General features: G+C 32.5%; 2 protein-coding genes across 2 annotated transcripts; both read right to left on the minus strand.

Moving 5' to 3' along the window:
- Positions 1–2,217: 2,217 nt before the first annotated feature.
- LOC113869342 (G-type lectin S-receptor-like serine/threonine-protein kinase B120) lies at positions 2,218–6,170 on the minus strand. Its single transcript, XM_027505632.1, has 6 exons — positions 4,795–6,170; positions 4,144–4,254; positions 3,532–4,053; positions 3,178–3,415; positions 2,939–3,086; positions 2,218–2,664 (listed from the first exon to the last, which is right to left on the minus strand). The coding sequence occupies exons 1-6, from the start codon at positions 6,101–6,103 to the stop codon at positions 2,362–2,364; spliced, it is 2,631 nt and encodes an 876-aa protein (XP_027361433.1). The 5' UTR covers positions 6,104–6,170; the 3' UTR covers positions 2,218–2,361.
- Positions 6,171–11,969: 5,799 nt separating this feature from the next.
- LOC113862650 (uncharacterized protein At1g08160-like) lies at positions 11,970–12,575 on the minus strand. Its single transcript, XM_027495754.1, has one exon. It carries the CDS (start codon positions 12,573–12,575, stop codon positions 11,970–11,972), a length of 606 nt encoding a protein of 201 aa, XP_027351555.1.
- Between the last annotated feature and the right edge of the window lie 1,818 nt (positions 12,576–14,393).

Consider the following 14,393-nt stretch of genomic DNA (forward strand, 5'->3'; position numbering starts at 1 on the left):
CAGTTCAATTTTATATATTATTTGATATGAAACGTGTTCAATGATTATTAAAAAAGTACGAATAAGTTGGGGCAAATATTTTCCTGACAACAACAAAATAGGCAAAAGAAAGAAGGAAATAAGGGCAGGGATGAATTTGAGAGGTAAAATAAATATCGTTTTTTTTATAAATATAGTACTGATTATCAAGTAAAATTAAAAATTTATATAATGTAAATATAAATTATTAAAATAAAATTATAAATTTAATTAATAAATAATACTAACAAATTATTCCCTTTTCTTAAAAGAGACCTAAAGTTTACTCATCACACATAAGAACGGTCATAGAGTAGGCCATAGGCCCAATTGACCTGAGAAAAACTATCCTTCAATTCAGAAGTTGTGCTCATATCAGTCATCGTTACAAGGATTAGTGACCCTTCGACAACTTCTGGAAGCCCTTAGAATCAGCTATATATTCAACATAAATTTATGCTTATTTATCTTTGTTTAATCTTTAAAATCTTAATTATGTTCTTGTTTCTAAAAAAGTATATCTGAATTCTCTTTCCGTTGTAGTCAAAATTAAATGTGTATTTGTATTTTCACTTAATTAAAAATAAATTTATTTAAACAAAAATATAAAAATTGACAAAAAAATATTTTTAACTCAAGTTCTTTTTTTTCAACTTTCTCACTCAGCCCTTTCCTTACTTTTTCCATCCTTGCACTCCTTTTTCTCAACTCTCCTAAGAGTTAAATTTAGAAGAAGAAAGAAGGGATTAAAAATAGTTTAATCTTATTTAAGAGTTGTTTAATTAAGAGAAGATAGTTTTAAAAGTTTTTTTAAACCCTCTAAAAACTTATTTTTTAAATTTTCTATTCTAAAAGTTTTTTCTCGTTCACTTTTTCGTACTATTTTACAAATATAATTTTTTTAAATTTTTTTAAAAAAATATTAATTTTAAAATTATTTATATAATTAAACTCCTCTTATTACCCTCCTTTTTTGATATTAAATATCTAAATAAGAAAAGAGTTTAACTTCCTTCTCTTTCCCTTCTAAATCAATATTATCTGAAAATATAAAAAGTGTTTAATATTTTTATTTAATAATCAATAGAATTTCTAAGTGTAAAATATAAAAATATTTTTTAATATGCTTGTTTATCAATTGAATTAACTCCAAAAGTATGTTTGGGTAAAAGTAAAAATAAAAATAAAAAATGCTTCTAAATAAATAGAGTATCAGAATGCGTGTCACTCGATTCTAATTAGATTTGGATCTATTATTATTATTATTATTGAGTAGCAAATTATGCCAACATTAAAAAGATTAAGATACAATTTTATCAAATGTAATAAGTTAATTCTATCATTAATTATGAGAATTTCTTATTTATAAACAAACCCAATCCCTCTCTAATGTGATAACATCTTGTTACGTAATTAACAGGAACAATCCAAATTCGTTCTAACGTAAATATCCGATCACGTTCTTGGTCGGCAAGTAAATACGACTGAAATCCGTCAACAGATTTATGATTCACTAATGACCAATTGTTATGTTTACGTAATTCAAATTCATTAAATAATGTTTGTTTGTAGACATGTTGACGTGATTCTAATTCATTAAATAATATTTTTGTTTCTAGATAAAATATTTTGTAATGTTTCTAGATCCTCGTGACGAAAAGTTGTTGAAACTCGACCATGACGAGTAGGAAATTTCAACCCAAGACTAATCATGCGTTAAAGTTAGCTTCTTCAAAGAAAATGACCCCAAGCTCAGTGATTTATATTAAAATCGTACATTTTAATATAAGTTTTAATTTAAAATCTCACATTTACCTCCCGAAACATACCTAAATATATGAAATGACTAAAAAATTACTTATATACTAAAAGTAATTCCTGCAATTAAAATTGAAAATAATGGACAAATCACGCGTTAAAGGGAAAAAATTTAGTTTGACTTCGATACGCAGAACCTCCAAAGTTCTTTATTTTTGAAGACTCGTGAAATAAGTTTGGAGTGGGTCATTTGGCTTCCCAAGAATTTTTTATAAAATAATTATTTACCATGCATACATGATAGCACCCGAAGTCCAAAAATATAAATTGATATTTCTCTTTTTTATGATGTGAAACTAGATTTTCTAAGTTTCATACTTGCCATGGAATAAAGCATATTTCTTAAGTCTCAAAATACAAATTGATATATACAATGTATTCAATCTTAAGGGTATAGTTTGATTTCAGTTGGGCCACAAGGGGAAAAGTAAAACAATGAGCCTTGTGTAAGATTTGTAGGGTGAAAGAGAAGTGCAAACAAAAATGATACAGAAAGGGAATGAATGATTGTATCTACTATCTCTATCATCTCCCTACCACCATTGAGACTGTCAAATCATTTGAAACATCAAGACCATCCATATAAAATTCTCTGTCCTCAGATCTCCTCATGGAAGTAATCAAAGGTTGCGTAGGCAAGGGAAGAGCTGTTGCTTCACTCTCCAGCATCAACACCACAGAAGACATGGTTGGTCTATGAGCTGCTGAATCTTGCACACACAACATCCCTATGTGTATGCATCTCAAAGCTTTGTTCTTAGGACTAGAAGCACGGATGCAAGGATCAACTAGCTCCATTGCTCTATGTTCATTCCAAAGATGCCAAGCCTACACCCATTCCATCATAAAACATTAGCTTTCAGCACTCCAATAAACTTGGTATGAAAAAGACATAACTCTCAAACTCGGGCATTTTTCAAACTAGTTATATCAAACAAGCTAATAATATCAGCAAAACTAAGAATTGGGATCTTTCTAGGACATATCACAAGTCTCTAAAAATTTCTAATATGATCGTATGTTGGTGAATTGTTTCTGCAAAAAACACATTTATGCAAGTTGTATTGATAGAAAAAATTAATGTGCTATAGGAGATACTCACATATCCTATGAGACTTGAGTCATCTGATTGACGAAAGCTAGTGTTTCTTCGGCCACTCAAAATCTCTAGTAGTAATATACCAAAACTATATACGTCAGATTTCACTGAAAACAGACCTTCCATTGCATATTCAGGTGCCATATAACCGCTGCAGTAGAGTTTTATTGAGATTAGCCTAGTTCAAGTAAGAATTTACAAGTGGATGACACAACGTACAAGCAAAATCAAAGCGTACTTACTATGTACCGACCACTCGATTTGTATTGGCTTCATTCTGGTTCCCGCCAAAAATCCTGGCCAAGCCGAAGTCTGATATTTTGGGGTTCATGTTTTCATCCAACAAAATGTTACTTGCTTTTAAATCTCGGTGAATTATTCTGAGTCTTGAATCCCGGTGCAGATAAAGCAATCCTCTCGCAATGCCTTCAATGATTTCAATGCGTCTGTTCCAGTCTAGTTGTGTTTGTTTGACTGGATCTGTCATGATGTTAAACAGAAAGTGCAAAATTGTTAAGAAAATGCACTAATAATCTCTTTTCATGCTGGTCAAGAAAGCAGAAAGAAATGGATAGGATCAATGTCAAGAAACACACCAAATAAAAAGCAATCCAAGCTTTTGTTGGGCATGTATTCATATACCAGCAACTTCTCGTCCCCTTGAATAGAACAACCCATTAGTCTAACCAGATTTCTGTGTTGTAGTTTGGCTATCAGCATCATTTCATTCTTGAACTCTTCTAACCCTTGGCCAGACCGTCTTGAAAGCCTCTTAACAGCTATTTGTTCTCCACTTGGAAGCTTTCCCTGGGAAATGGAACAAATAATTTTATTACATTTTAAATGAAAGATGGGAATAAAAGGAAGCATTTTTACCTTGTAGACAGGACCAAAGCCCCCTTGCCCGAGCTTATTTTCTTCTGAGAAATTGTCTGTGGCAATTGAAATGCAACTAAAATTGAAAAGTGGAAACTCTGGTCCACTTAGTTGGTTCCCCTCCAAACTAAGATCAGCGGATCCTGAAAATTCTGCTGACATGTCTCTGCTCTTGCTTGCATCAAAGACTGGCAGTACATCACTATTCTTGCAGCATGAAGCTGAGGAAACTGTAGGCAAAACTGGAAAGAAATTGAGAAATATACATAATATCAGAAACAGCATTTTATACCCTCTGTCAATCATCTGAGATGAAGAGATGAATATTTCACCTTGAAGTTTTCCCTTGAACCTCCATACCAGCCATACAAAGATTCCAAGGCAGATTAATCCTGCCACAACAGCTGATATGATCACAATCCTGTTCTTTCTTCTTCCATCACCTATATTTGAAGACACAGAAGTCACATGTTATTAGAACCTGACCATCATAGAAGCTTGTGAACTTCTGAGAGATTAAAAAATTATTTCCTTCTAATTATCTTCATAGACAAAAAAACATCAATAAATTTTGAAGATTGAGAACTTGAGATGGCATTAGCTGAAAGATAAGTTCAAACATGACAAGAAAAGGTACAGTTATCAGTTCTATGCATTTTCAAAGATTTGTCTTTTTATGAACTTCTTTTATGGTACATTGATTTACAATGTTAGAAGCAAGATATCAATATGATGACTAAACACAAGTTTTCTGCACGTTCCCACTAATTTCACCTGTTCAGGGATGCAACAAAAAAAAAAGTTCTTGAGAAAAAGAGGAAGCAGCAATTTATATATACCAAGACATTAATAGTCTTACAGTGAGGTGAAACCAGTTGAAGCAATATCTCAAGAACCATACATAGGAAATAATACCGGCAAATGTAAATCAAAATTGAAAATGTTATTTATGGAAACAAAAATAAATGGACTCTTTACCTCACCTAACTCAGAATCAGCGAGACGAATGTGCAGTGTATTTCCTCCATTTTCAAAGTGTTGAATATCGACCAACTCCCCATACCAAACCATGCACCCAATCCCAAGAACATTTGCATAGGCAGTGCAAGAAGCATTCTTCAAACAATCACTCTCACAATCATCCGTGCTAATCACACGTGCAAAGTCGGGCAACTTCATAGACCTACGATCAAAGAAACCATCTTCTCCAACACTAACCTCAGTCCCAGAAGTAGCATTCCTCTGAGCCTTGAGTGGAGTGATCCTCTCACACCCACCAGACGAATTCCCCTTATCCCACTCATCCCTATGCTTTGGCTCAAACCCTCTTATACAGCTACAAACAGGTGAACCCGAAGTGGACAAATCACAAGCTCCAAAACTGCCACACTTGTTATAAACCTCACAATCATTCAAAGGCCCTTTCTGAATCTCACTCCAATGTTTCTCAGCCTCATTCCACCTGAATTCCCTTTCATACCCATCCCACCCCACTTGAAACCTCACCTTATCAGTGCCATTCAAGGGGTTGTATATAAAGTACCTTCCTCCTCTACCATCTCCATTAAGTGTAAAACCATAGAGCAAACCTCCTGTCATATACACTCCTTGAAATATTCTACCATCCCAGTATCCACTTCTCCATCTCCTTTTCTGTCCCTCCCACACCACTATCTGGGGTAACCCCTCAGGATCAACCCCCATAGTGTAATTCCCAGGTGAAGGATCCGTTGCTGATTTCCATGACGTGAACACATAGCTCTTCCCCATCGGAACACCCACTGGCACTTTCATACCAGGCACATATGTATCACTTGGGTTCTCAAAGCTTTGCCACACCTCTTTCTTAGCACTTGAAAGAACAAGATTGCCATCATCATGAAGCACTGCTTCTGAGTTATTGCTGTTCTGAATGGAAACATTGCTCGACCAAACTTGGTTCATCCCTCCATCAAGAACAACCAAATTGCCATCCCTTGCAACAGTGATGGAGCCTGCAGTGTCTTTGATGGGGTTGTCTCTGTTTGCAACCCATATAACAGCAGGTCCAGGAATGTCGTAGTACCAAATCCCAACGTAACGGGAAGAGGAGTTATCCAAACTGAAGAAACCCATCACGAAGTTGACACTTTCTGATACCAACGTTTCACCCTCTCTGTCTCTAATCATGTCACCCCGTGTGATCCTAATTCTGGAGCTTGCAGCACGGGAAAACAGGTTGTAGAAACAGAGGAAGGAGAAGAAAAACACAAAGGCTATGCGTTGGTATGTGGTGATCATCATGGAGGCCATAAAGGAAGAAGAGGATTGTTTTAGTTTTAGTTTTGGTTTTGGGGTGTGACAGTGAAAATGGCCATTTCGAAATGAGAAAAAAGAGAAAGAAGGTGGAATCGTATTTATTTGACCAGAAGAATTTAGGTGGCAGTGAAGGGGGGGCGAGGAGTAGACGATTCCGTTTGATTCTAAGAAGACACGTTTGTGTTGTGGTTGTTGAAGACACGGCTCCGAGATTGGAGAATGAGTTGAAAATGGAACGCAACGTCATACTCAAGCTCCTATGTAAACACTTGGTTTTTGTTTTGTTTTGCGTTGCGGAAGAATAATATAATTAAGAAAAAGGCACCGCATTAACTGCTATTATTATGACTAATCATTGACTTAATGCCTTCCACTGCGGCCCGAGAGAAGAACCCACCGTAGGAAGCTTCCGCTTACCAGCTTATACACATTATCTATCGCACATCTTTTTCACTTTTATTGCTCCAAATTTTCAAATTTCGTACTACCAGTCTATCACATATGATATGATGCTATAGTTAATTTTTCTAATGAGTCTTAAACAGTACATTTAAAACACTTCAACTAACGATTAACAATTTTTAATGTCAGGCATTTTGTTTCACCATTTTTCTACGTCCGATTTCCACCATCCAGGTACTGTGCTTTTGTTGGCTGTGATGTGATTCTACCACATGATTTTTTCTCTTCTTAAGATAAAAAATTAAGTTTTGTACCAAAACAAAAACACAATAAATAATCTGAATTTATTTAAATAAATTTTTTTACCAACCAATACCCTTAAAATATTTATTAAAAAAGCTTACTTTAGTATTCTGACATAAATTTATTACAAAAACTATTTATTAATTAATACATTTAGGAATACTCATTAATGTTTACCTTAAATAATTAGTTCAACTCATTTAATATACTCTTTATTTGTAAGGTATGCGCCCTATGGCACCTGCATTAATTTCTCGGCAGGAGCACAAGGCATCCAGAATATAGAAAACGGTTGCATCACCGAAGTACCGATTCAGAATATACACAAATGTGGCATTTTCTTCTAGTCTAGTTCTAAAATGAGTTTTACGTTTGATGACGAAACATAATTTGCTAGAGTTGAGATCAACACTGTCAATTTTCATAAGAAATAATGGCAGCTACTCAGGGGGCTCATTTCATTTGTTCATAGAAATGTGAATCATATATCGTCACTTGCGTCAGAAACAACATTTTCAACATGTGTCAACAAAACTCGATCAATCCGACCAACCTAACTTTGTTCATTAAAAAATATTGGTCGATTTGGATAGACCGGTTAATTCAAGCAAAAAATTTGGAATTTGATGACCTACGGATTGAGTCATTGTAATGTTAAAATTCAACCAAAATTAATGACCAGATGACCCATTATTGTAATCTGACATGAAATCATAATCAGTTAATTCATCTTTCTTGTTGTAACATTTCTCATTTTGAGATTTACGCCCTTTCTTATTTCACCGGATATTTTTTACATGGTATTAGGGTGTTTTTTACATAAATAAAAAAAGTTAAAAAATTTATTACATAAATATCCTCTTTTAACAAAGTTTACAATTGTGTAATGAAAATATAATAATTGAAGTTGACTTTAATCGACTTTAATTAAAATTTTGAATAGTACTAGAAAAGAAGTTGATTTGAATCGACTTTCAATTAATATTTGTAAAGAAGTCGACTACAAGTGACTTATGTAAGATTGATTTTATTTCTGTACAGAAGTAGATTTAAATTGATTTTTACTAAATTATTACATTTTTGTTTAAAAAAGAAGTTGATTTAAGTAAATTTTAGTTTAATACAGAAGTCGATTCAAGTATATTTCAGCTTAATATAGAATATAAAAATTGATTCAAATAAATTTCAGTACTCATTTTTTTTCTCGTTTCCTACAAATAAACATATAACTTCTTGACTTTGCATTAATTTCTTTGAAAATTCAATAGATTAAGTGTGAAAATTTTAGTAAAATGACATAGAATAATGTTCATGTGCTTATATATTATAATAGTGAGATTGTAAACACAATAAAAAAAGAGTGTTTTTGTAGCGAAAACCAAGCTTAGTTGGTTGTCTGTCAACTAATTACTTTGCTACAGTTATAGAGCCAAATACTGGAGGAGTATGAGAGAAAAAATATACAAGTCTCAAAAATATTCTACAGTAAGCCAGTTGACATTGGGTTAAATGGTATTTGATATAAAATATGGCAAATTTAGAAAAATAAACATATTGATCACATATTTATTTATTTTAACTCATTTGCTGAAACTTATATAATAGAGCTTTTTATTGAACTAAAAAGTGACACAGTAAGCTTGAATCAAAGTCGATTTAAATCGACTTCCATGTACCAACAAAAACGGTTTCAATCGACTTCTATTCAGCTATAAATGTTGCGAATTGATCTGCAACTAAAGTCGATTCAAAATAATTTCTATTTTAAAAAAAATCTATTTCAATCGTCTTCTTTAATATTGATATCAGAACATTTATGTAATTCTTTTTATGACAGGACATTTATATAATTTTTCTTTTTTTTAATTTATTGTTGTAAAAAAACCTAGACTCTCTTTTTTGGAAAGCTCTACTTCACATCTAATACACAAATTTATTGTTTATTATGAAAAATTATATCTCTCCATTAATTGTAATAAAACTACAGAATCATGTAAAATTTGTCACTTGTTTAAACAAAAAAAAATGCCTTTTTACTAATAATTGTTCCAATTATTCAAGTATTTTTAACTCATTCATCTTGACATTTTGGGTCCAATTACTACCCCTTCAATGTATATCCATCAATATTTTATTACCATTATTGAACACACTACAATGTTTACATAGGTTTACCTAATGAAATTGAAATTGAAAACTAAAAGTCTAGTTAAAGATTTTTTATCCCTAATTAAAACAAAATTCAATAAGAAAATTAAAATTGTAAAAATTAACAATGGACCTGAATTCAATTTAGTAGATTTATATATTTCTAAAGGCATTGTGCATCAAGGAAGTTGTGTAAAAACACCACAACAAAATAGTCTGATTAAGAAAAAAATATCATAATATCTTAGAAGTAACTTAATTTATTTTGTTTCGATACGAGCTTCTAAAGTGTTTTTGAAAACACATTGTATGTCATGTTATCCATATCAATAATAGAATACCCTCTTCCATTCTTTCTAACTAATCTCTATATCAAAATTTTCACAAAAAATTACCTAACATGTATTTGGTTGCTTATGTTTTGCTACAACCTTAACAACACATAGAACAAAATTAGATGCTAGATGGAGGAAGTGTGTTTCTGGGTTATAAAATTGGAGTTAAAGGATACATCAAACATCTCTACTCCAATCGCTTTTCAATTACTCGTCACATTTGATTATTTTCTTTAACTAATAAATGAATATCAAGTGGCTTTTGAGCCACAAATTCTTGCCCAGCCTATTTTAAAAACCAATTAACATAAATAATTCATTAAGACAAACAACTAATGCTCAAATACCACAAGTTGTTCTAAGAGAGAAAGACGACCTCCTACCTCCTTAAAATATTACAATTGAACATTGACAACTTTATTTGTCTCATCATCACCTCATACTGTCAGGTATCCTATTTCTCAAATCCTCTCTTATGTTTCCTTGTCTCCACCTCACAAACACTATTCTTTGGCTATCTCTTTTGCTTTTGAAGCTTAAACACATTAAGAAGCTATACTAAATGATTGTTGGAGGAATGCCATTAAGGAAGAACTAAATGTTTTGGATAAATACTAAACTTGGACACTCACTTACCTTCTTGAAGGAAAAAAGACGATTAAGTACAAAGGATCTTTAAAGAAAAAAGACAACCAGATGGTAGTTTAAAAAGACATAAAGTCAAATTAGTGACAAGAAAGTACACTCAAACAATAGATATTGATTTTTTGAACACTTTCAATCCAATTGTGAAGATGACAACAATTCGAGTCCTCCTATCTTTAGCCTGCTCATTATTAGCATTTATAACAGCTTGATGTGAATACAACTTTTTTCTATGGAGATTTAACTGAAGAAATTTATACGTAACCATCTAGTAATCTTTCTATTTCTAATCCAAACTTTATGTGCAAACTTACTAATTCATTATATAGATTGAAACAAGCCAACAAACAATAGAATTTGAGGCTTTCTAAAACCATCAGTGCTTCTAGATACACTTAGTCCAAATCAGACTACTCTCTTTTCACTAGAAAAACAACTCAAGGTTTCACAACAATCTTAACTTATGTTGATGATCTAGTAATTGCAGGGACTGATGTTACAAAAATCAATAACATTAAGCATTTGCTCCATTGTAAATTTGGCATTAAAGACCTTGGAAATCTTAATATTTTTTTAGTTTTAAATTTGCCAGATCAGCTAAAGGCATTTGCATTATAGAAAATATACAATTAATTTGCTCCACTACACATGCTTATTAGCTTCAAAACCTTGTTCCACCTCATGGATCATGCCCTTAAGATCCAAAAGGATTCTAGTTCTCCTTGTGAAGATGCTACTAGTTACAAGAGGTTATTGGAAAGGTTGATATATTTGACCAATACAAGGTCTGACATTAGTTTTGTTGTTAGCAAACTAAGTTAGTATCTTGATTTTTCCAAAATGGTTCATTACCGCACAACCCTTCACATCCTGAGATATATTAAAGGCAGACAAGCTAAGGGTCTATTTTTCCAACAACTTCATATTTTTGTTTAACAAATTTCACTAATTCAGATTTGGTAGCTTGCTTAGACACAAGGAGATTCATGGAAATGTAAAAAACGTGCAACCATCTCTAGATCGTCTTCTAAGGTAGAATATAAAGTCATGGCTACAACTACTTGTGAAGCTCAGTGGTTGGTCTATTTACTACAAGATTTTGGAATCGCTCAGTCCAAACCTTTAGTTTTGTTTGTGATTAATCAGTCCTACACATACCAGCTAATCCAATGTTCCATGAAAGAACAAATTACATTAAGTTAGATTGTCACTTGGTCAGATAACAGGTTTGGTAAGATCTTTTGCATCTTTTGCCAATTTCATCAAAGGATCAGGTGCAAACATCCTTACTAAGCCCCTTATCCCTTGTTCTTATTAGCATTTCATTTTCAAGCTTCCACCTTTCAGCTTTAGGGGAGGAGTGTTACCATTTGTAAATTATAATTAGTTAGCTAAGTTAGTTATATTTCAGTAAGTCAATTAGTTCTTTCTACTTTTGTTTCAATTTTTTGTTTTTCACGTCTCTAAGGCACCCTGTCTATACCTTCGTAAGAGAAATATTCAATGTTATGTAATTATTCACTTGTTTTCTTGCTCTTATATTTTCTATTTTGTGATTTACACTCTTTCTCATTTTATGCCATGTCTCTTTACATTTATTTTCATAAAAGTAGTAAACCGCTCATTATAAGTATGACTCGTACTTTTTTAAAAATAAGTAATTGAGATACTATATGCCAATTGAAACATTATTTTTGCTAGTATTTTCTGTTTTAATTAAAAAAAGTTAAGAAATTCTGAATTAGGAATCTGTGATTCTACAAGTTGACCCACCTATCATTACAAACAATGAATTCCAAAACAATCTGGTCACAATGCATTAAAGCAATGAAAAAAAGTGCAACTCAATGCCTACTTTCGTACGTCCACACACAACTACTTGTTAACATAACCAAAACCAAAAAAAACCCAGGAGGAAAATTACAATAACGAACCAAAGAATCAAAACACAAATTAAGATAAAAATTAGAAAACTAAAAAAAGAACAAACAATAATATTAATATTGAGAAGGGAAGAGGGAACATGTTCAGAGTTCTACTTCACAGGGGGTCCTTTCGAAACTCTTGGCTCTGGAAAATTTGATGGACACGGGAGAACAAAAAATGTTCAAAACGCGATGCTTTGACTTCCACGCGCCAACCTTAAAGCGTATCCTTGCTCTCACCTTCACATCAAAGTCAACGTCCCCTCCGCTCCTCTCAACCCGAAGGTCCTTAGGCGCTGAGTCATACAAGGCCACGGTTTGAGCAGTGAGCCCCACGCGCAACCTTGTCACGTTTTTATGTGACTGAAAGAATGGCTGAACTGCATTGGTGGCTAGCGTTTGGTCCTCATAACGCACCGACACTTCCATTGAGTCATAGTAGAGAGACACTTTAGAATTTGGATTGTATGATCTTATGGTCAAATCAAAGTTGGCATAAAGGTGATTTGTGTCCGTTAAGTTGAAGTTGTGGATTGCTGCATTCTCCACACTGTACTCCAAGCGTTTGGGCTTCAAAACAAGCCAAATTATGAGCACTGCTATACCCACAAGGATAATTAAGGCCAGAACTATCATGGCAATGTAACGGAGCATGTTTGAGCCTTTTGGCTTGGCTGCTTGAGCCTGCGATTGTGGAGGTTGAGCCATTTCAAAAGGTTTCAGGGTTGTGCTACGACACGAAATTCAGGGCATGTGGAGTTTGATTCAAGAAGCAAAACTAATGATGTTTATATATTAGTGAACCCATCTACAATTAGGATAACATTCAACCTACCTTTGAAACCCCTTTTTTAATTATTAGCACTTTTTCGCTTTCAGAATTTCGTGCATGAAACTCAAGACATCTATGGGATTCTTAGGCCCGCGATATTGTTCTTTTCTTGAGATTTAAGTGTCACGTTTCATGTAGTAACATGCTATTGCAAGTAATATAGCTGTCGGTATAAAGTGTCGTTTATATAAATATATTCAAATGGCTGGGGAAAGGAGTAATATACACCATGGTGCATGGCCTCTAGCATGCACCATTTTACGATTTTGGTGCATAGAAACACACTGTGGCATGGCCTAATCTCCTCCCTCAGTTGTGACTCATAAGCATATTTTCCTAACTCTTGTTCTGTATCATTTTTTTCTTATTCAATTTGGTTACAAATGAATGTTTGAATTAGATAGTTTTATTGTTAATGGACCATTACGTGTTACACTAAAGTTATTAAGCTATAACTGTAACAAAGATTGGACACACTTCTTTCCCCCGTCAAATATTACAAGGTTGATTTTTAACCCCTTTCATCATAAAGATTTTTTAATACACTTTCATTCACAATATTTTCCAAAAAATTATTATTCACAAGAAAAATTATATAAACAAATATCTATATCTTTTTTTATAACTGCTAGGGAGCATGATTGATGATAATTTTGTTTTAAAAATTATACGCTAAATTTCTATGATTTAACACTTATTTCTAAATTAATTATTATATTTAAAAAAATTTACATTTTAATATTTATCTAAGTATTTTATTATATTTTATTTTGTTATTATAACATCGTTAATAAAAATGATTTACTTGCATATTTTTAAAATTATTATAACGATAAGTATTAAAATGTAATAAAATATTTGTATAATAACTTAAATATATATTTTAATAAAAATTCCAAAATTATGTATAAGGAATACGAAGTATTCTTTAGTGTTTTCTTTTTTAAGTCAGCAATGAAGGGTTTTCTGGATCTCGGTCTCTGCATATATAAAGGAGCCCAATAATTTTGTTGGTACTATTTGCCTGTACAACATGATAGGCCTAATGCCTTTGCATTCGAACCGGCATGTAATCTATATACACATTTCAGAATCCATTTGCTTCAACTAAAAACAAGATAGTATTTTTTGAAGTTATTATCTTTAAATGCTGAAAAGATATAAAATTATTTTAAAAAAAACTTATATAGCAATCAAATTTATTATAAGCATCTCTTTTGATTAATTGTTTTAATTAAAAACCTCAAGCAAAATTGGAATATGATACCCTAATGTGAGAGGATCCCTTTGACTCTAATTGGGGGCTTTATTCTTCTTAGTTACTAACTCGGTAGTAAAGGTTTGGTTTCGTATGGTTCCAGCTCAAGCCACCACGAGAGTAGATGATGCCTTCCTTGCTTACCCAGGCTAAGCACCAAAAAATGTATGCATACATCTTTTTAGGAAAATGCTAATTTGTACTCAAGAATTTTCGTTTTATTAACATGTTATTTCAAATAGTACGTCCCCAAATGGTTATTTCAAATTCAATTCATATTTAACAAACTAACGAAATGATCTTATTACTCTACAACAGTCCTTGATACTTTATGATCTCAAGTTTAACGAGTGAAATATTAAGCTAAGCTAATTTAACTATGAACTGAAAAACCACTAGTTTAATTTAATCCTAGGTGGGCCTTAAGCAAAACGAA

This window comes from Abrus precatorius, unplaced genomic scaffold, assembly GCF_003935025.1.
Source record: "Abrus precatorius isolate BTA unplaced genomic scaffold, Abrus_2018 Scaffold10, whole genome shotgun sequence".
Lineage (NCBI taxonomy): Eukaryota > Viridiplantae > Streptophyta > Magnoliopsida > Fabales > Fabaceae > Abrus > Abrus precatorius.